This window comes from Notechis scutatus, chromosome 1, assembly GCF_049901735.1.
Source record: "Notechis scutatus isolate UNSWTSFEM ecotype Mainland chromosome 1, rNotScu1.2, whole genome shotgun sequence".
Classification (NCBI taxonomy): domain Eukaryota; kingdom Metazoa; phylum Chordata; class Lepidosauria; order Squamata; family Elapidae; genus Notechis; species Notechis scutatus.
Genome location: NC_142009.1, coordinates 325,989,337 through 326,013,111, shown reverse-complemented (window position 1 = coordinate 326,013,111; position 23,775 = coordinate 325,989,337). Strand labels below are relative to the sequence as shown.

Here is a 23,775-nt window from a genome sequence, read left to right as displayed (position 1 = left end):
TCTCTTTAGTTTTTTTCCCCTCCTTTGCTGGTACTTTGTTTGTGTGGAGTGACCATTCAGTTACAATGGCACTGAAAAAGTGACATGATCATTTTTCACACTTACAACTGTTGCAGCATCTCCACAGTCATGAGAGGCCAGGCGAGGAGATGCGTGCCTCGATGTGAGTGATATTGAGTTGGCCACACCCAGCCAATAAGATGACCACCAAGCCATGTCCACCCAGTCACATGACCACCAAGCCATGCCCACACCTAAGCCACGACCACAGAACCGGTTCTTAAAAAATTTGAATCCCACCCCTGGAGAGGGCTGTTCAATCTTAATGTAGATGACCTCTTTGACCCCTCTTTCAAACCAGTAGTCAACTCTGTCCAAAATGTGGACTTTGCTGTCTTCAAAAGAGTGACTTTTGTCTTTCAAACACAGATGGACTGCTGAATTTTGTCCTAATGGGTTTTTTCTCCTACATTATGCTATGCCGTGTGTTTGTGAAGTGGTTGTTTTGTTTCTCCAATGTACAGATCTATACATGCCTTACTGCATTGTACTGCATATATCATATTTCTCAGTTTGTGTCTGATATTTTATCCTTTGGGGTGGACAAGCTTTCTGCCTTGGTGTATTTTTGGGTTTAAAATGTGTACGTACTGTATATTGTGTTGGTTGAAAATCATCCTGAGCTTTTCAGAAATTCCTACATCTTATGGAATGACAATGTTGTTTTGTTTCTTGTTCTCTTCTTTGTCTGTTATGGAGGAGCTCTTGCTAGGTCTTTTTTTAGATTTGATGAAGGCCCAGTTGAGATAGCCACAAGTTAAATTCTGAGGGCTTCCTTGACGTGTTTTAGTTATTTTTCTTTTCCATTTTTGCTGGTAGGCAAACTTTCAGCTCAGTAGTGTAGGGCTCTGTTCACTCCCATTTTGTGTTCCAGTGGGCAGTGAAATTCAAAATGTACATATTGATCTGAATGGATGGGTTTTCTATAAACTTCAGTGTTAAGGATTTTGTCTTCTACAGGGCTGATACCAGGTGATAGCTAGGCTTGTAAAGACAATTCCTAAACCCAAGTTCAAAAGTACCCCTGTTCTGTCTGTAAATTGCTGGCTGAATATAAAGACAGTCAGGCAAACTCTACAAAGGCTTCCATAGAAAGTTTCTTTATTGGATCACAAGGCATCCTCAAGGTATAACTCCCAGTTATGTCGAGATTTATCTAATGTCCAAATCTTTGCATAGTTGGCTCCATAGTGTGAAAATACAGTTATCTTCATCCCATAACGATGGAGCAAAGCAGCGTGATGCTGCTGGGGTCCAAGCAAGAATAATGGAAATTCCCCCAACCCAACCAAGGGTCAATTCAGTGACCAACCAGGATTACAGATGTGACCACATGACATGAACTACATTTCCCACGATTCATCCCCAATTAACTATCCCAATTCCCAATTAACTATCTACTGTCTGGACAGCACAACCCCAATGTATTGAGCACAATGCAGCAGCCAAAGAGAGTTGTTGATTCCCTGTCTCCCACTTAATCACAAAGGGCACTGTCCCCCCACTCACTTGCTGATCCAGATCTCAGCCAAAAGCAGAGACAACCCCTCCACATGGTCAAAGCCAGAACAGTCCTCAAGCACACACAATGTGGGGAAATAAAAGGAAGGGGGCGTGCCCACCCCAGTCTAAAGCACCAATAGGGGTTAACATAGGAGTCAACTGACCATGCCAGCCATCAAATGGTTCTTGGGGTATGGGAAATGCTGCATTAGGGTAAAAGAGGAAAAACCTTTGCTCTTTAAGGGTAGCCTCTCTATGGCTGAGGACTGGAAGAAGGTGATCTTGTGAGGACACAGCACAAAACAACAACAACAACAACAACAACATCAACAACAACGGTAGCCAGGTTGTGTTTGAGTCACAGCTAGGCACAAGTGAGGAATGGCTTTTGAGTTGCATATCAGTCAGTATTTATATTACAGGTGGTCCTTGTGACTGTAAGCCTGGAATTTCTGTTAGAAACGTTGGAAAAAATATCCATCTGGTTCAGTGGTGGGATTCAAAAATTTTTTACTAGTGGTTCTGTAGGTGTGGCATAGTGGGCATGGCAGGGGAAGGATACTGTGAAATCTCCAGTCAGAGATGATATTTGCCGGTTCTCTGAACTACTCAAAATTTCCACTACTGGTTCTCTAGAACTGGTTAGAACCTGCTGAATACCACCTCTGATCTGGTTCAGTTCCAAGCCGAAAGAAAGGCACTGGAGACAAAATGGAGGCTGGAGGCTGATTGGAAAGAGGGTCCATTTATTGATGAACAGAACCTCATGTTTGTAGTTCTGGTGCAGCTGAACACATGGAGTTGAGAGTGAAGGGTATTTATACCTTCTGTTGGGCTTTGCACTTGAACTTCCTGTTCCTGTGCAAGAACATGTATTCCATGATTAGCTGTTGTCAGACTCCCTTGGGGCCATGTACAAATCCTAGGAGGTTGTCTGAGATAAGTTTGGTTGAAGTTTCTGAAGGTGATGCAATGAAGGGGCATTGGACAATTCCTATTGTGGCTGAGGGCTAATCCTGCCTTTGTTGGATCTTGGGTGAAGGTATTTGCTTATGAATAGAGCTATCTATCTCTTTATCTCTTAAGTGCTGACATCTGCTGTCAGCTATTAGGGAAGATGCGGGCTGCTTTTCCATGTTTCTCCATTTCTCATCCAAGGAAATATAATATTCTGCCTTTTTAATATTTCTCAAAATATTTCATTCTTCTAGGAGAGATGTGGGTGCTAACTTTCTACAGACGTCACGATGCTTGCAAGTCAAGGCATCCATATGACTGACTCAATTTTGTGACTTGTTTGCAGTGGCTGTTAAATGAACACTGTAATTACAAACTGAACATGGCAGTTGGGAAGTGAATGCATGGTTGCAAAGCAAATTAATTTATACCCATAGGTGTTTTTTGATGGCCAAAAGGCCAGAAACTGGCAAAAAAAGTAAATTATACTCACATGACCATGGAGTGCTACAACTGGTTGTAAAAGGTAGCCTGGTACCAAGTGCCCAAAATGTCATTTAATCATGTGACTATAGGGCAGGGGAGAGGTTTCTAACATCCAAACTCCAGAACTGGATCATAAGTACCTTTTGGGAGGTCCATTGTAACTTCTGGTTGTTCCACAAGGACTACCTGTATTTCAGATTCACTTGAAATTTAGATTATATGTGTGTAGATCGGGGTCCCCAAATTTGGCAACTTTAAGACTTGTGGACCTCAACTCCCAGAATTCTCCAGCCAGCTATGCTATGCTGGCTGGAGAATTCTGGGAGTTAAAGTCCACAAGTCTTTTTTTTTTTTTTTGGTAAGTTTTATTTGAGTTTTCACAAAGAGAAAAAAAATACAAATAAAACATCTTTTTTGAAAGCAGCATAATCCCGGGTTACATTTCTTCGTACAGACACAAATTCAGGTTCATGCTCATTTTTATATTCTATTCCATATCTTATTACTATTTTACATTTTCTGCATAGCTTCTCCCCTCTTTTAATTTTCTCAATTTTATTTTAATTATCTCATCTCAATTCAAATCATTGTATTTATATTTTTTGTCTATCCTGTTTCAATTATCTATTATCTTTTCTCATTAAACAAAAAAAAGTTGCCAAGTTTGGAGACCTCTGGTCTAGACAGACATAGATGAATATAGACGTTGATAACAGCCAACATTATGAAGTGGTTAGAGGCATTAGATTAGAAACCAGGAGACCGTGAGTTCTACTTCTAGCTTAGTCTTGAAATCAGATGGGTGACTTCAGGCCTATCATTCTCAGCTGTAGGACAAGGGAGGCAATAGCAAGCTGTTTCCAAAACAACATTGCAAATAAAATTGCATAATTTGTCATTTAATTTCTGGGGGTCAAAACTGACTGGAAAGAATTCCTATAAAGACAGAGACATATATACCTTTGGAGGCTGCATAGCGTGAAAGCTGGTGAAGAGAGAAATGGGAGAATCCAACAAGTTGTAGCAGACTTCTTTAGATTGCAGTTGTCTTTGATTTAAACTTAATTCTGAAAGACCTTTGATTTCGGGTATCTAATCGCAATGCTTTGGTTTTAATAACACTAAGCAACTTGATTCTTCAAAGTTCTTAGTTCTGACTCAGTCCAGCACCTTAGCTCCTGCAAGGGCCATTTGAATGTCGTGAAAGTTGAATAGAAAGTTGCTCCATTATCATCATTCAGTGTTTAGAAGAGTATTGCTTAACTTCAATTATTTTAATATGTGTGAACTTCAACTCCCAGAATTCTAAGAGTTGAAGTCCACATATCTTAAAGTTACTGAAGTTAAGAAACATTGGTCTAGACCAGGGGTCTGCAACCTGTGGCTCTGGAGCCACATGTGGCTCTTTCAGCCCTCTGCTGTGGCTCCCTGTTGGCTGATCCTACCACTGGTTGGCCCCTCCCCTCCCCGTCATTCCTTGCCTGGTCTGAGAAGGTAAGGGTGATGGCAGGGGATGGAAACTCACTCCATATTCCAGAGCAGGAGGAGACTGGGTGGGACTGAGTGACGTCGAGTTGGCCACACCCACCCACTCACACCAGTTGTTAAATTATTGGCTCCCAGTGTTTTCTTTTCTGTGGGAAACGGGTCCAAATGGCTCTTTGAATGTTTAAGGTTGCAGACCCCCGGTCTAGACCAATGAGAGACAGTTAATGGTGCTCCTGGGCCTCATGAGAAACATATAGAAAGAGGAAGACACTAATATGAAGACAGTGCTAGCGTGTGTGTTTAGAGCTGTGTGTATGCACTATAACTGTTTGGAAAACCTATAAACGGCGTAGGCAAAACTATATAAGAGAGAGAAAGTGGTCTGTACCAATCCTGAATCATTCAAGAGTGTGGGAGTTCAGCAACTGAGGGCAAGTGAGGAAAAATACGCCTTCTCCTTCCTTACTTGCCTCGGGCTTCATCACAATGCTGCAAACAATGTCATTCATGGCTCAGAAGTAGGTTAATGGTGTTCCAGGAGCGAGGAAAATGGATTTAGTCCAATTTTCTGACCATACCGGAAATATGATTTGCAAAGAATAATGAGAATAGTGATGGAGTTCTTCTCCTCCCATCTGGTGCTTTCCAGATGTGATGGGAATACATGGCCCAGCATGATGGATATAGCTATTTGGGATGTGGGAGCTATAGTCCAAGTAGGGGGCACAATGACGCAACAGTTAAAGATGCTGAGCTGACAGCCCAGGTTCGAGACCCAAGCACTACCCAATGTGGTGAGCTCCTGTTACCTGTCCCAGCTCCTGCCCATTTAGCAGTTTGAAAGCAAGCAAATGCATGTAGATAAATAGGTACCATTGCAGTGCGAAGGTAACAGAGTTCTGTGTGTCTCGGCATATAGTCACGCTGGTCACATGACCACAGAAATGTCTTTGGACAACACTGACCCTTGGCTAAGAAACAGAAATGAATACCACTGCCTAGACAAGAGCAAATTTATCTTTACAGTCCAAATACAACTGGAAAGGTTGAAAAAATATCTTCTAAGCTGGAGTCCCTGTTATATTTACTAGGAACAGCTATGGCCTGTTTCTTCGCCAGGTGAAAGTTTACTTTTTGAGATGCAATACTGCAAAAATCTGAGATTTGTGATATTAAGGGAAGTTTCATAGATGTCACAGTGGGTTTGCTCACTTAGTACTTTTTATTTGATGTATGCATATTTTAAAACTATTAAGGAAAGCCTGAAAGCCATCCAATAATACTTCCTGCAGTTTTCAAAAATAACCCTTCTCATATCTGGAGCATGTGGGAAAATGAAGAGGAGCAGCAGGTACAAATGGGGGAGGAAGCGTCAAAATCTGCAAAATGGCAGGGACAGCGTGATGATTGAAACATCTATTTCAATGCCATGTCCAACATCTTGCAAATTTTAACACATACACACACCTGCTGCTGTAGGAAGACCAGCATTATTCTATGGGGGGCAGTTCTCCCTCCCGTCTCTAATGTCTGCTTAAAGTAGACATTAGTCTGGTTTCAGATGACACACAGCTAACAGCAAGCTATGGTTAGGAACTATGGCTAATGCAATTCTTTTTAACCACAGTGGAATTCATGGTCTGGTTTGCATGACGTCCTAGACCTAGCCAGGGAACAGCTTAAGAGGTTATGCAAATCAGACTGTGCAGATTTTATTCATTTTGGGCTGAGCACTAACTGCTTTCTTTTCTCCTTATTTTTCCAGTCAAAAAAGCCAAGTTTGATGGCCCACAAGGTGAGTTCCCACCTTTTCTCCTTTTTCTATGGGGAAATAAGACAAACTTAAGTTGAGGTTTCAAGTAAAGCTTCTTCCTAGTGTCCCACTGGTCCAAACAATAAAATATTGAATATTCAATGACCAAGGGGCTGCCACAAAGCATCTGAAGGCAGAACAAGAAGCAATGGATGGAAACTAATTAAGGAGAGGACCAACTTAGAACTAAGGAGAAATTTCCTGATTGTTAGAGCAATTAATCAGTGGAATAGCTGGCCTCCAGAAGTTGTGGGTGATCCAACTTTAAGAAGAGACTGGACAGCCATTTGTTTGAAATGGTATGAGCTATAACGTTTCTTGCTTGAGCAGGGAGTTGGACCACAAGACCTCCAAGGTCTCTTCCAACTCTGTTATTCCATTATTCTGTTAATATGTGACGTGTTTATTATACAAGTAATCCTTTACTTACAACCACAACAGGGACCAGGATTCCTGATGCTAAGATGGTTGTTAAATGAGTCACTAAATCAAGGATCTTCAAACTTGGCAAGTTTAAGACCTGTGGACTTCAATTCCCAGAATTCCTGAGCTAACATGACTGGAGGAGGAATTCTGGGAGTTGAACTCCACAAGTCTTAAAGCTGTCAAGTTTGAAGACCCCTGCGCTAAATCAACCTTTCTTGATATGGTTAGTTAGGCAAATCACTGCTGTTGTTAAGTGAATCATGCAGGTATTAAGCGAACCCGGTTTCCCACATTGACATTGCTTGTCAGAAGTTGGCTGGGAAAGTTGCAAATGGAAATCACATGACCCCAGGATCCTGCAGCCATTGTAAATACATGCCTGTTGCCAAGTGCCCAAATTTTGATCACATGATTGAAGGGATGCTGTGTTAACCATATTTGTGAAGACCGGTCATAAGTAACTTCTTTCAGTTTTATTACAATTTCAAATGGTCAATAAACAAATGATTGTATGTTAAGGACTACCTGTATTAGAATTCCCCTTGTAATCAATATAATCTCAGGGCAGTGCATAAGATAGAAATGATCCTGAAATCTCATTGATATATTGCACAACATCATGTAGACTTTCTTCAAAATGCAATGGCAAATTAATACCATGCACCATTCATGCCACACGAAGCATTCATCTAAACACAGCATTGTTAAATGTGGGAGAAGTAGGAGGTGTTTGAATGATCACGAATTTTTGACATTTTTCTGGAACAATTGCTAGTTTCAGTACAGGCAAGTGTTTAAGACCATTAATTGTCTGTGGATGTGCAGATTGCTACACAACTGAAATTTAAACTTTAACAGTGTGCTTGCCCTTCGTTTCATTCCACCATTTTTGTGCACTGAAATAACTTCCAAACATGACCAGGTTACATTAATGACCTGCCTACACATTTCTTATCCTCAAGAGAGCTCAGAAGTCACAATTCTAGCAACATCTAAGTAATAATCCCTTCAACTGTAGTCTTCTTGGAATCTTATTTCTGGATGACCTACTTAATCACATATGAACAGTCAGCCAAGGAACTATAAAACAGGTGGGAGAATATCTCTAATACTGAGAAGAAATAGCTAAAATGGTTAGAGAAAGAAAACAAAACTTTTAGAAGGCAGCTCTTACCTTGGATTTGGGAGCAAACCCAGCATTAACCAGATTAAACATCAACCCTTGAAAAGTCAATGAATTATTACTGAGGTGTTGCTAGAAATGTGGCTTTGGAGCACTCCTGCGGATAAGAAATGAGTGAGAGCAGGACATTAACATGTAACCTGGGTATGTTCTGCAGTCATGTCAATGTACAAGAATCAGCAGAAAAATATACCTGCATAAAATCTGATATGCTGACAGCCAAGACCTAATTTGTCTAAGTTAACAAGATGGAGAAATACTGCTATTCTTAGTTATGAAAATAAGACCAATTAAAGAATGCAATTTGTGCATTCCTTTGGCTTGAGACTCTTTTTATGGAGACTCATGTGCTGGTAGGAGATCAATCTTAAAGAAGAGATTGGACAGCCACTTGTCTGAAATGCTATAGGGTCTCCATAAGGGGGCTGGACTAGAAGACCTCTGAGATCCCTTCCAGCTGTATTCTGAATTGAATTGAAATTTCTTGAGGCTGAATGGTGGGAGCTTGGAATGGCTGCCAAGTTGCCCATCTAAAAGGATGGCAAGCACAATATTCATTCCTATAATATGACAGGCTATTGCTAAATATGGGTCTACTGCTCTTTTGAAGAAGTGCTAAACTCATGTCCAAAAGTAGCCCAGCTGTTCAAGCACAGAATAGCATGACTTTTGCAGGTGTGAAAGAAGGGTGAAACAAGACAGAATTACTGACAATGAGTGTCTTCAATGAGTTATATCCTCAATGACTACTACTCTGAGGAAATGGCAAGCCTGGCACTGAGTAGCTATGGCTGGCAGCATCCAATTGGAGATAGCCAATTGGATGAAGACAAACTGACATACACAAACCCAGAGTAATAAAAAAGGTATAGCCTTGAGAAGACCTTTGTTGAGAAGCCGATGACAACTTCCATTTCCGGAAGTATGTTTTAAAGTGTTGTGATTTAATTTTAAAGGGAAAGGGGGAGAGTAAAAGAGAGGAAGTACTCAGAATTCATAAGCATTTTGAAAACCTGATGTTGAATGGGGTAATATTCTGATAAAGTATGCTAATCCAGAATCTCCCAGGTGCTTTCCTCCAATGCTGGTAATTGTGACACCCCATTTATATTCTCTGTTTTGCTTTCTCTCTGGTAGAAAAATTCAACACATACGTGACCCTCAAAGTTCAGAATGTAAAGAGCACGACAATTGCAGTGCGAGGGAACCTTCCCTGCTGGGAACAAGATTTCATGTTGTAAGTTGGGAGGGAAAATGTTTTCACCTTCTCAAATCTTGGTGGTGGGATAAATGCTGACAATGATGTGAAACTGCTGCGTAGACCAATAATATATATGCCATTTACAGCAGGGGTCCCAACCGCCGGTCCGCTGGACCGGTGCACCGGGTGGAACAAGCCTTACGGGCCGCTGGTTGCTGGCGCCGCCATCTTTTTGGTAAAAAAGCAATTTTTCGTCAAAAAGATGGCGGCGCCAGCCTCGTGAGCTTTTTCCGGGTAGAAAGCCATTTCTACCCGAAAAGCTCATCGAAGCGCTGGCGCCGCATTTTTGACGAAAATCACTTCGTGACGCCACCGGAAGTGATTTTTCGTCAAAAAGATGGCGGCGCCCAGCTGACGCCGGAACCGGTCGCTGGCGCCCAGCTGACGCCGGAACCGGGCCGCGGCGTCAAAAGGTTGGGGATCCCTGATTTACAGGACTTGTTTGGAGGCTCGTAATGTTCAACTTTATTACAAAATTCAGTTGTATTGGGTGCTTGCACATTTAAAATGCATAGTTAAAGGAATCTAGGATTAAATCCATTTAATTAAGGATAATTAGGTCTGGCACTAGAAATGTTGTACCAGTGGGCTGCTTGGTGTTCAAAGCATTAAAAATGGAACCAAAGTGTGCCAAAGGACAGTATTTACTTAATTAAATTATTTTTAAAAAAGTCAACCACATTGGGGCAAAGCTTTTGAAGATGAAGTATAATAATAATAATAATAATAATAATAATAATAATAATAATAATAATAATAATAATAATAATAATAATAATAATATAAAAACCTCATTTTTAAGGTTTCAATTTGTACATAGCCAAGGCTTGTTACTTGTTACTAGCAATAATAGCTTCTTCTTTTTTTTAGCTGTGCTTGTGATAAAAGCTCTCATGCAAAATTTTAATCTTCTGGGTCCCTTCCAATTCTGTTCTTCTGTTATACCAAGCATACCTCAAAATCATAGTTCCTCTTGAGAAAGCCCTATTTCCAAGATTCAACCAATCTAACCAATCTCAGAAGCTACCAGCAGGATCAGCAATTCTTCCCCTAATCTGGGTGTCTGGGAGGGCTAAGGCTGCGCAATCCTTTGGATTTAATTATGCTGCAAATCTTCAAAATAGCCTCATCGTTTCTTGGAATCAAGTAGCAGCTGTAAAAGGCCAGCCATGTAATCCAGGGAAAAGATATGGCTGTGTTAAAGAGCAGTAGATCTGTGCCACATTGTGCTGATGTGTACTTCTGAGCAACTTTTGGGAACAAAATCAAAAACAATGTCCTGTGAATATTAAGAGCCAAGTTCATCATTTTCAATTTCTGTTCTTTAATTATTATCAGATGACTGTCAAGCCCGAAATTGACATATGTGTTGCCATTTTGGTTAGGTTTAGTATATAGTATATATTCTTTTTCTTACTTTCTCTTTGGCGGTCATGGGGGAAGGGTTTCGGGCTTGCCACATTCCTAAGGGGGGAGGAGTAGAGATAGAGATAGTTGTTTAGGCTAGGTGGGTCTTCTTCCCGTGGGAAAATGAGCTGACCATGCTCATTTTGAGGTGCAGATTTATGACATCAAGCAACGTTGAATTACTTCTGTTAGAGAATGTGACTTTTGGGGGTTGTTTCTAACTTCTAATATTGTGGGGTAATTCCAGGTTGTGTCAGATCCGGAATTACCACAGACTTTGCCAATTTGATGCTTTCCTAAATAAAAGAAATTGTCTTGGAAGGTGGATTTTGTTCTTTTCTTTTTAAATGGATTTCATCACTTGGAACCCTGACTATGACACTTTTGGTTAAGGAAATGCTTGTTCTAGTTGTTAAACCAGGGTTCTCCAAAGAGGTCAATATCGACCCCCAAAGGTCATTGGGACTAGCCAAGGGGTCAATATGATGACGATGAACTATTCATTAAAGATGTATTTATTCAATTATTTTCATATAGTAAATGTTTGGGGGTTGATGAACAATCTGAAATTGACATAAGGGGCTTGATCAGCTGAAGAGTTTGGGAACCCCTGAGTTAGAATCAGGGTGGGAGATATGGGGGGAAATAGAGTGGGTGGATATTAGCTCTGGGGAAGGTCGCTCTAGGCAAGTCTAACAGATGCATCTCTCTCTTGCAGTGAGATTAATCGACTAGACCTCGGGTTGACAGTGGAAGTGTGGAACAAAGGTCTTATCTGGGACACCATGGTGGGCACGGTTTGGATCCCCTTAAGCACAATCCGCCAATCAAACGAGGTATGTATACAGCCAAATCTCTGGAGATATCCTTGTTCTTTGAGCAGATTTGAGCCCTCTCCCCAACAGAAGGGGTTTGGATTTTATAGAAAAGTTAACAATACAATTATAGTGAACAGCTTTCTTCCTGTCCAGGCTTCCTCAAACTTGTGCCTTCTAGATGTGTGGGATTGAAATTTCCAGAATGTTCTTCTGGCTATCTTTTTTTATCCTCATCTTGGAAAGGGTGTTGCCAACAGAACAGAGAGATATCCCATCTGATCCAGGAAGCTTCTTCTTTAGGAAAGATAAAAGCATTTGTGGAGGAAACAAAGACAATTGGGTAGTCCTCCTTCCGTCCTTCCCTTCCCTTCCCTTCCCTTCCCTTCATCTTTCTTTTCTTTTCTTTTCTTTTCTTTTTTGTCTGTCTTTTTTTTTTTTTTGCAATTGCTAAGCTATCAGGAAGGAGAAGGGTATCAGTGTTTTGGAGACCTGATGGTTTTGTGTTACACCAGTATTTATTTGATGCACCAAGTATGGTTGAAGGGGGGAAAAGCAAAGAAGACATTACTGTACTCCTCCCAGAAACACAGCAAGCATGATGGATAAGAAGATGCAAGATTAGACTAATCAAAGCACATTTTCTCCCTTTCCTTGTTCTTCCCCTAGGATGGCCCAGGAGAGTGGCTAACTCTTGATTCTCACGTCATCATGACAGATAATGAGATCTCTGGGACCAAAGACCCCACTTTCCACCGTATCCTACTGGACACCCGCTTTGAACTCCCACTCGGTAGGTTATATTGCAAGTAATGGGTATCTGTGGAGTGAAAGAATGCAATTTTTCCCACCGTACAAAGAATGAGATTTTTAATGCAATACAGTATTTATAAATACATGTGCCATGTGTATTTCAGATAAGGTGAGAATTTTAGGGGCCAAAATATACCCCAAATTAGATTGGCTTATCTACAAGTGGTGCACTTTTCATAATATTTTGATTAAAAATTCAAGGGTCAGTTTATCTATGGATAGGGTTATCCATTAGTATATATAATATGCAGCTTGCAAATGCCTGCTTTTCCTGTTGCAAAATTTTAAATGCAGAAGACATATGCATTAAATCAGTGCAATTTCTGGTTTTTCTGGTGTTGATTGTTGCCTCAAAGGTTTACTGATTCTTAGTTCACTGAGATCACTAATAGCATCAGAGGCAGCAAAGCTCACCCACATGTCTTTTGGAACCTATCAGCTGTTTGCCCCTCCTGTCACGTGATTTACATTCAGACACTTGGCAACTGTATCATATTTATAATGGTTGCAGGGTCCCAGGGGGTCATGTGATCCCCTTTTGTGACCTTCTGAGAAGCAAAATCAATGGGGAAGCCAGATTCACTGAACAAACGTGTTACTAATTTAACAACTGCAGGGATTCACTTAACAAATGCGGCAAGAAAATTCGTAAAATGGGGCAAAACTCATTTAAGAAATTTCTCAGTTAGCAACATACATTCTGGGCTCAATTATGGTCATAAGTCAAGGACCTCTTATATAACCAAGAACCATGTCCCTGTTACACCATCAGAGCCCCAGGCCCAGAGATAGATCTATCACTGAGAGCTTATGCTCCAAAGACAAATTCCTTGTGTGTCCAATCACACTTGGCCAATAAATAATTCTATTCTATTCTATTCTATTCTATTCTATTCTATTCTATTCTATTCTATTCTATTCTATTCTATTCTATTCTACCCTACCCTACCCTACCCTACCCTACCCTACTCTTATGAAAGGCCAGCATGATTGGCACCATCCTGTTCTCCAGAGACGGGTGCTACAGCAGAAATGCCTTCTATGCTCTGCCAACTATCTTTCTTTCACTGATGGGATTTGAAACATGCCCATCCTGCCTGATAGGATGAGTCAGGTAGACTTGGCATCCTACCAGGGAAGGAGTTGTAACAGTTGGAAGAAAAATTCAGGTCCAATTCCAAGCTGAGAATAAATTGGAGGCCAATTGAAAAGAAAGATTCTGTTTATCGGTGAACAGAACCAACACACACACAGCGTGCAGTTCTGGGACAAGCTGACCAATAAACAGAATCTTTCTTTCCAATCAGCTTCCATTTTATTCCCGGCTTGGAACTGGAACTGGATTTTTCTTCCAACCAGTGGTGCTCTAAGCACTCACAAATCTTGGTGCCCCCCTCCTTTGTACATACTGTACAATCGAAGCCAAGCTTAGGCTACATAAAAGTTTTTATGGTGCCCCCTTTGGGCCTGGTGCCCTAAGCATGTATTAATGGTTAATACATCACTGCTTCCAACATAACAGAGGGAACAGGCAGCATCCTGGTAATTCTGCGCTTTGTAACTAATGATATTCTGCCTAGCGGCCATTTTGTGACTAGCCCTGTCCCCCTCAGCAGCCATTTTAGAAAACATCCACAGGGCATTCTCCAAATTCAAAATGTTTACACCCATCCATAAGAGATTGCGGGTATGATACTTACTCTCCAGATATACAAATCCAGTTGGTTATTTTTTTTCCTCAAGGTCTTTTGAAGGCTGGGTCACAAAAAAGTCAAGATGGTAGCTTTTCTCACCCCAGGCTCTGTCACCATCTTGTCTTTTTTTTGGGGGGGGGCTCTCTCTCTCGCCACATAAACACCACTAATGGGAATGTATTTAAAAATGTGATCTCACAAATGTGGCCTAATATTATGTGGTTCTAAAAAAAAAGAAAAGCTGGACCACTTGATTTTACTAAGGAGGTTCCGTTAACCTGAAAAATCTCCCACCCACCCCCACCCCCCGCTTTTTGCAGATATTCCTGAAGAAGAGGCTCGCTATTGGGTCAAGGAACTGGAGCGGCTGAATGCTATGCGAGACCAAGATGATGTAAGTATATGTGAATGAGTGGATGGGCATATCTGAGAATTGAAAAAAATGGATCAGTTGTTCTATGAGCCATAGTGGCGCAGTGGTTAGAGTGCAGTACTGCAGGCTACTTCTGCTGCCTGCTGGCTGCCTGCAATTTTGCAGGTCAAACCTCACCAGGCTCAAGGTGGACTCAGCCTTCCATCCTTCTGAGGTGGGTAAAATGAGGACACCAGAATGTTGGTGGCTGACTCTTAAAAGGCGTCCACCTTGGCAACACTTTGGATTCAACTCCCAGATTCCTCAGCCAGCAAAGCTGGCTGAGGAATTCTGGGAGTTGAAGTCCACAAGTAAAGTTGCCAGGTTGGACACCTGCTGTAAACCATTTTGAGAGGGCTGTAAAGCAGTATATAAGTCAGTGCTATTGCTATTTCTCCCTCCAAAAATCCATTAAATCCACACTTTGATTTCTGCCTGAAGTAGATTGGTGCATGCAAGCATTTGTTTCCCCTCCTAACAACACAAAATTGTATCCTTCTGGATCAATTCCCAGGATTGTGGGTGGTGCGTTTGTTCATCTCCTCTCCTCTCTCCTCATCCAATTGGTGATGATTGGAGGGGAGAGATCCTGTCCCCACAACAGGTAATCCTCGCCTTACAACATTCATTTAGTGACCGTTCAAAGTTGCAACACCACTGAAAAAAATGACTTATGACTGATCCTCACGCTTACAACCTTTGCTGCATCCTTGGGATCATGTGATCAAAATTCAGATGCTTGGCAACTGGCTTGAATTTATGCTGGTTGCAGCACCCTGGTGTCACGAGATTAGCATTTATGACCTTCCACGCAGGGGGTTGGACTAGAAGACCTCCAAGGTCCCTTCCAACTCTGTTATTCTATTCTATTCTATTCTATTCTGGCAAGAAAAGTTAGTTGGGGGCAACAGGATTCATTTAAGGACTGTGTGATTCCTTTCACCACTGCAGTGATTCACTTAACAACCACAGCAAAAAAGGTTGTCAAATGTGGTGTGCCTCACTTAATAACCATCTTACTAAGCAACAGAAATTCTGGTCTCAATTGGGGTCATAAGTTGAGGACTACTTATATGGGCATGGATTGGTGCTCTCTTCTCTCCTATTTAATGTTGACATGAGACCCTGAAGCCATGGGGACCCAACTGTTTAACTCTGTTCCTGGTGAATTAAGTGGTGTCCTATCTCAGCATCTGGATGAGAAACAACAGGCTTCAGATGAACCCTGGCAATATTCAGTGATTTTGGGTTTTAAGGACCTTGGCAGAAGTGGTATTCAGCAGGTTCTGACCAGTTCTGGAGAACCGGTAGCAGAAATTTTGAGTAGTTCAGAGAACCAGTAAATACCCACTCTGACTGGAGATTTTGCAGTATCCTTCCCCTGCCACACCCACCAAGCCACTGGTAGTAAAAAAACTGGTAGTAAAAAAAATTGAATTTAACTGGTAGTAAAAAAAAAAATTGAATCCCACCACTGGCACCTCGGTTTTTAGAAGTAATACTATCTCTGGTGCTGTATGGATCTGCATTGCCCCAAACAGACCCCCCTGCACAATCAAGGGGTTCAGGGCCCTTGCACAACTTTATATTGTGTACCAGTTGCACCAGGCATGTGCTGTTCCCAGAGAAGTCCACAATAGAACCATATCCCTTGGCTCTCATTGTCAAAAATTCTCTTTCCAAATGAAGCACTTTTCATTTGACCATTTTTTCTCTCCATCTTCCCCCGTCTACCACCGGTTTCAGCTCTTGCTTTGGTGCTCCCAAATCAGAGGGCTTTGAGAAAAGGGGTTCTTCTCAGACAGGTCCTAATCTTTGTGTTTTCTTCCTCTCCTCTTGATTCTGGGAGAAGCAGGAGAAGCCGCTTCCAGTCCCCGGCTCGCAGTGCTGTAAGTGTTTTTTTTTTATTTGGGGAGGTTGGGCATATATGATTGTGTTTTCCTAATTTCTTCTGCAAATTAGGTTTGGCACATGAAGTGCTCCCTTCACACTTTTCCAAGCAAGATGGATTCCCCCCTCCTTTTTTGGCTGGAGTATTTGGAAACCAATGTTTCATTCCAAGATTAATGAGGAAAGCCAGAATGAACCCAAGACAGAGCTGTTTACAGTTTGGTCAATGAAAGCTTCATCCTTTCTTCCTATCACTTCCCTCTGTGTCTTCCTAATACCATTTCTTCCCTTATGTCTTCCTACCCTTTTAAGTCTCAGAAGATCTATTGGGTGATGGATGCATGGGCTAGAGGGCAGATGCTGGGGACAGAAAAGTAAAAGGGATTTCCAGAGGCCTTTAAGGAAAAACAGCCCATTTAATTCCATCCTGGAAAATTATCCTAGTTAGGAAAGATTTCTAATTGAACATTTGAACTTACAAGTCTAGAATATAAGGAAAGCCAGTATGAACCAGACTAGATTATAGTAGAACTTTGCTAGATCAAATGTAAAAAGCTCATCAAACAAGCATCTGACAATTGATAGCCAGATACCCTCATGGGAATCCCACAGGCAGGGTGGGAACACATTAATATTGCTAGTAATCTTGCTAGGTTTTCATAGCCAGTTGGACAGTGTTGAACTTCAAGGTTTAGTGTCCATGACCTAGCGAACCTATTTCCTTTCACTGACAACTGTGGCTTGTGCATTCACAGGTGGTGTAGTCTATTATACAGACTACACACATCTGAGCAGAGAGCGATATAGCCAGATTTTCTGATGTCTGATTGGCTTTCAGCTGAGTTGGTTTCAAGTTGGTGAGAACTTTGATTGGTTCTTTGTGGGTCCAGTCAAGACTAGACGAAGAACCCAAAGATTCCAGCCACAGTTGTCAGTAAAATATCAAGAAATCTGTTCTCCAGAGCAGCGGCTCCCAACTTTTTGGGCACCAGGGATCGGTTCCACGGAGATAAGTTTTTCTGCAGGCTGGAGGAAATGTGGTTTCACATGCTGCCTGCATCCCACAGATGGGGCTTCATTTGTTTGCACGGCCTGGTTTCTGGCATGACATAGCCTGATGCCAGTCCAAGGACAGAGAGTTGGGGACCCCTGCTCTAGAGTCTAGCCCATGGTTACTAAAGCCCAACGATCTTGCTAATCCTCAGCATTTAATCAGGAGAGGTGAATTGCTCTTGTTTATTGAGGCTCCATTATATATTATGATTAATAGTTGTTGAAAGATGTACTATCCATGAACAGATGCAAAATCAGCCCCTATTGATCAGACTAAGGAGCCATCCTGCTTCTATTATTAATACTGAATCAGCTGTTCCTAAAAATCTTACTCCTCAGTGCCTGAATCCCACAATTTATTCTTCACTTTTTTTGTAAGTAGGATGTAATTTCATTTTGTTTCTGTTACATCTTCCATACAACAAACTCAGATCCACTCAGTCAGGCATCCTGTTATCCATAAATGCATTTTTTAAAAACACCTCATAGACTGTGAGATTTGATTTTTTTTTCCAGTGACATCACTGAGACACGTAAGAACAAAGAAGTGTGTTTTTAAAGAAGCACATGCCTTTATCTTCTTGACAAATGTCCATAGCTCTACTTTATAATTAGTTAAAATTAAAATGGTTAGCTTAATCAGGCATAAATAATGCTGCTTAATCAGGTATATCTCAATGATTCTTGCCTCTCCAATAAGATAGGGTGAGAAAATCTGGGAGCAGACAAAGATTAGGATAAAGAGTCCCATCTCTTTGGAGCACATTGAAAGGGAGGTTCTTGTACCTTGCTGGCTGCCTCTGCAGATGCTGCTGGTTACAAATGCTATGAGAATTTCCAGCAGCCATCTTGATTATTTTTTTCTGCCTGTCCTGAAAATGCTGTGCTTCCTCTTCTATTTGTGTGCTCTGTTTTATTTCAAAGCCTTCTCAAGCTACTAGCGCTCTTCATCTCTTACAATTGTGCATTACATGCATTTCTTACCAGAGTTCTTAGGAGGGCAGATAATACCTATCACATAGTTGAAGGCAGAGGTGAGTGAGAAATGGGTCAGAATCTGTTGTTATATCTCTTGGGAACATGTAGTAGATACACTGCAAATTCCTGGATTCAAAATATGCTCAAAGATATTGTGTTCTGTAATGCTGTACTGTAAATGCCTTTTTGGATCTATCTCTGTTTGGCAGAGTTTAAATTCTGCTAAAGAACCAAGCAGATCCATTAATTCTGATGTTTTCCCATCCCAGATTCAATACATTTTTGGAGAAAAATGAATGGAATAATTTTGGAGAGGTTGGTGCTATCAAAGTTTAAGACAGTGTTTTTCAATCTTGGCAGCTTTAAGATGTGTGGACTTCAATTCCCAAAATTCTCAGCCAGTACCTCTTAAAATTGCTAAGGCTGAGAAATACTGAGGTACAGGAACCTCCATGTTCAAAAGCAGAATCCTAGAACATTGTTTCTTAACCTTGACAACTTTAAACTGGGTGGACATCAATTCCCAGAATTCCCCAGCCATCATGCTGGCTAGGGAATTCTGGGAGTTGATATTCACACAGTATAAAGTTGCCAAGATTGAGAAGCACTGTAGAAGATAAGAATAATGTAGAAAGGCTTTTCCCTGTCTATTAAGAGCAGACCACATTCCAGTGCCCTTTAAAAATGTGGCTAACAGATACACAGTAGGCAAAATAAAGATAAGGTGATATCACCAAATGAATGAGGCAGGAAAAAAAATTTAATATGGTAAGATTAGTAGATTGAAGAGTGTGATCTATCAGTCTTAAAAGCTTGCATACTTCTTTTTTTGTCTGTTCCACCCCAATCTAGTGGTAAATCAAGCTTTTAAGATTAGTAAATCATACTCTCCAATCTGCTAATTTCACTACTTTAAAAAAGAAACAATTCCTGATAATTGTAGTTCTCAGCTATTTGCTATTTAGCTATTTGGTAAAAGAATTGGGTAGTGCAATTTCAAAGGGTTGCAAAAACTGATGGTCAACGCCACACCCCAAGCTGCAGATTGTCCCTGCCTGTTTTTATGTTTTGTTAGCTTCCAAAGTTCATCTGGATGTAGAATTTATACCTCCCTTTCCCTACAACCTCCTCTTCCCTCTAGGGTTAGAATTACTAAGTATACAGTATTTAGAATTGGCCTGTCTCTTAAAGGGACATGTCTTCTTGGCTTTTATTTTGTAGGCAACTGGAATTATTTTGGCTGGGGAGATCAACAAAGTAAGTATGCGATTCTGATCCTGTACCCTCCCACTTCACTCTGTGGCATTCTTAAATATTTTCCTATTACTTCTACTCCAGGGGGAGGAGGTATGGGTCAAATCTAACATGGCCCACCTTTCCCCAGGGCAAGAGATGAAGCAGGTATTTTCAGGTAGTAAGCAGGAGCAATAATGACAACAATTTTTTTTGCATAGTTAGCAGATATTTAAATTAGTGTATACCTTTAAAGCTAGAATAACCTCACATGCCACTTATGACAGGCTCTTGAGACTTAAAATTCTATCCTCCAGAAGCCTTTGGTATTACTTACTAGACTCCAGATAAAGATAGTGAACTGGAGAAGAAGTACTTACTTAAAATTGTTTAGTGAATTCAATGCAGTGATTAAATTTGAACTAGGGACTTTCTGACCCTAGGATGACATTAATAGAATTGAGTCATTCCTCCTCTGCGGCTTGTCTGTAGCTAAAACTATTGATGCTTAGAAACCAAAATTGGCTTTAGCAACATTTTTCAAATTATTTAATTGACTGATTTATGGCATTAATCCATTTGCTGTATTAATCTAACTGAGTCTAACTTGATGTGCAAATGTAATCTCTAAATCCTTAACTGTATCCGATGAACTCAGTACTTTTCCTTAACTTGTATCCATCCGTTATTTTGAGGCTGCTCATTGTTTAAAAGATGCTTTGTAATGTCAAGGGATGACCACAGATAAAATGTTCCTGCAGACTCTCACACAATGTTTTAATACTAGAACAGTCCAGCCATTCATTAAATGCCAGGTATCAAAAGGGTGGGTATAATTGTGTGAACCTACCCTTAAACTAATTGTGTCAATGGCCTCCACCAAAAAAATACATTATTGTGTTTTGTGCAGATGCTTAGTGATTCTGACAATGCCAGCCAAGCAGCAATATTTCTTTCAAATAAATTTTAATTATTAAAATATATGGTCATGGATCAAACTCTCTCTTTCAGATACACAGTTATATTCATATAACACACAACAAAAATGTAGGAGAAACATCTACACATTATATTAAGTTTGATTAGTGTTAGTTTTAACTAATCAAGGAACTACACTAACCAAGGAGAAAACTGCACCCACACTGGCAAGCCAAATTAATCTATATGTATAAACAGGGAACATACCCCACACTCACTAGCACTGGTGATGTTACCTAGCTAGGTAATGAAACATCTACAAGCACACATAGCCAAACTCAGAGAGCACCAAGGACTCCACAGTGTTACTTTTGTTTGTGGCTTAGATTGTCATGTAAACAGAGTCTGCTTGATAAGTTTATAGTTCACTGTATAATATGAACCTAGAAAATGAATTAATTCAGGAATCAGATTCAGAGTGTTGTATGGTCAGCTGGTGGCTGGGATTACCACACAGTAGATTAAGCTAAAATAGGCTTCGGACTGTTGTAGCTGAGTGGATCATGGGAACTCAGCCTTTTTTCAGTCATGTTTATTGGGGAGGGGGATATAACCATGAAAGCCAACTGGGGTCAGTCACTCTCTCTCAGCCGCACTCACCTCACAGGGTTGTTGTTGTGAGCGAAATAGGAGGAAGCTGTGTTGGATATGTTCACTGCCTTGAGTTATTTGTAATGATGGGGTACAAATAAATAATGTGAGAGGAATTTTGTTCAGTCCATTTGGGAATCCAACCAGTGAGATGGCACTTAGATTGAAAAGGAGATGACTTGATTCCTGAGGCAGGGTTATGTTCCTGTCCACTTCATTTCCAATTTATATTGTTTGATTGAGCATGGCCAAGTTGATGTCTTAATTTGTTTTCCTTTTAAGGATCATATGAGACAGGAATTATTTTAGTGAGCAGTTGGTTTTATTTTAGAAATACGTATATTTGACACTCTTTTAGCTTGCATATTATTATGGACCAATTTGGAATCTAATCCCTTCCAATCAGGAATCACATAGGGCATAGAAGGAGTGCTTAAATCTAATAGCCAATTAATTTGGCTGCAGAATAATATCACTCAGGGCATATAATCCAACCACTGAGAGTGGAGGCAAGTTAATTAATGAAAACATTTTCACAAGGGCTGCCCAAAATGCCAAGGAAGACAGTTTTTCTGCACTAACATAAACTTTTTTTTAAAGAAAAAGTTAAGGATTTGGTTGTAATATATATATATATAAACTTTAATTGGATTATTGGTTTATAGCAGGGATGTCCATCCTTGGCAGCCTGAAAATTTGTGGGCTTCAACTCCCACGCTTGCTGGGGAATTCTGCAAGCTGAAGTCTATAAGTCTTAAAGTTGCCAAGGTTGGACATCTCTGATCTAGATCTTAGAAAGAAGGATCGCTGAATGGTGATCAGGATCGTTTTTAGGAAATTGAGAAATCAGCCAGCAGTGAGGGAAAAGTAGAGAGGAACTATGGATAATTATGCAATGCATCATGTCCTGGCTTGCTTGCAGATGTAGCAAGGTCAAGAACCAATATCTGAATGAGGAAGTAGGTTTGCATGCCAAGGAAACATTCAGCCTCCAACCTGCACCCCCAATGTACATTCCCCATGCCCTTTCTTTCTCTCTCCACTCCATCCTACTTAGCAGCTCTGCAAGGAAATCCATGCCATACCGTGACCTGTGTAAACAGCTTCCTGCCCCACCTATTTTAAACAACCATGTGACTTTCTTTTCTTTCTTTTCTTTCCCCAAGATCATGTTCTCTGAATATACTGTAGTTTGGACTTCAACTCCCAAAATGCCCATCCAAGCTGAACATTGTGGGAGTTAAAATCCATTAGATCTAATGGGTACGAGCTTGGGGAGGTCCTTGGATTGTTTCTAAATTTCTTCAACCAGCTTGTGAGGTGTCTTCATGCTCTATTTGTCCGTTCATCTCTTTCTATGTTCTCCACTTCTTTTCAGTTACCAAGTATCCCTGTCCTCTGGAAATCATCATATTTTTTTTTCTGTTCTCCAATGGAGACCCTTTTCTGTTATTCTCTATCACATCAGAACACTGCATCCTTTTGACACTTATGCATGTGGACCTTCTAAATACAGATGCTTGCCAACACACACAGATGTACACATGTTGTGTCCCTTGCACGTAAAAAATGTTCACATATCCCATTCTAATAATGAACACTTTGTTATTTTATATCATGATATTGGGTCCCTTTTCACAGATGATGACCCTGACAGCACCGTGGATGACCGGGACAGTGACTATCGCAGTGAGACCAGCAACAGCATCCCACCCCCTTACTATACAACCTCCCAGCCCAATGCTTCAGTCCACCAGTACCCCATACGTCATCAACAGCGAGTATCCCGAGACTCCTATACAGATTCTGTGCAGGGTTATGAGGTGGACTATTCTAACCATCGGCCAATCAGGTAGAGTGGATGCAGCCTGGAACTGTTGGGAAAAGTAGGGAAGGCTTTCTTGCCCTCCCCCTAGAAGGTTATAAAATGGGGAAAGAGCATGATACATCATGGTGGACAAAAAAAGCAACAAATCCAACCTTCTGTCTCAAACACTGTATACCTGTGATGGCCCAGAGTGTAATACAAACGTAACAAAATTCAAAACGTAAATCAGTGTCCTTTAATGCCTCCAACTTGGCCCCACTGTTCAATAATTCTCAGTTGGAGATAAAACGTACTCATAAATAGTCTTCAAAAGAAAGCAATACAGTCCAAACTTAATAAGCAGATAAAGGTGAAATAAAAAACCAAACAAACTACAATGACGAAATTTCCACAATGGACCAGGATAAATAATTACCAAATTCAAGGAGATAACAAGGCACAGTCTGTTGGAAGGACGCCAACCAAGATAACTTCAGCCCAAAATAAAACACACGTTGCTTCTGTCAATGCTGTGATGTAATCGTCTCTCTTATATACTAGTCTCCCCAGCTGCAACCAATGAGGAGGATCATGGCCGCTTCCTCTTGCGTAAACCAAGCTGTTGCCTTCTCCATTCTTCCCTGCATGCCCTACGATGGAGAGGGAATGGCCCTGGTTCTTCCTCTGACTGCCCAGCCGGCCTCTGCCCTTCCCCAGCCTCCTCCACAACCTCAGGAGCCACACCTCCACTTTCTGTCGGCTATTTCTCCTCTCCCTCAGAGTCCGACTCGACCAAGGGCATAACAATACCCAACATATGTTTATACAGGTAATCCTCAACTTACAACCATAACTGGGACCAGAAAATTTGTTCTCACACGGCTGCACCCAATTTTACAACCTTTTTAGCCACGATCATTAAATGAG

The 23,775-nt window shown here is 40.9% G+C and overlaps 1 protein-coding gene across 1 annotated transcript in view; it reads left to right on the top strand.

Moving 5' to 3' along the window:
• UNC13A (unc-13 homolog A) overlaps positions 1–23,775 on the top strand; it is a 126,931-nt gene that overhangs the window by 20,758 nt on the left and 82,398 nt on the right. The window contains exons 2-9 of the mRNA XM_087952620.1: positions 6,260–6,289; positions 9,054–9,153; positions 11,303–11,420; positions 12,069–12,192; positions 14,227–14,300; positions 16,174–16,207; positions 19,461–19,496; positions 22,683–22,893. Of these exons, the coding sequence (XP_087808746.1) occupies positions 6,260–6,289; positions 9,054–9,153; positions 11,303–11,420; positions 12,069–12,192; positions 14,227–14,300; positions 16,174–16,207; positions 19,461–19,496; positions 22,683–22,893 (727 nt within the window). The remainder of the gene's footprint in view (positions 1–6,259; positions 6,290–9,053; positions 9,154–11,302; positions 11,421–12,068; positions 12,193–14,226; positions 14,301–16,173; positions 16,208–19,460; positions 19,497–22,682; positions 22,894–23,775) is intronic.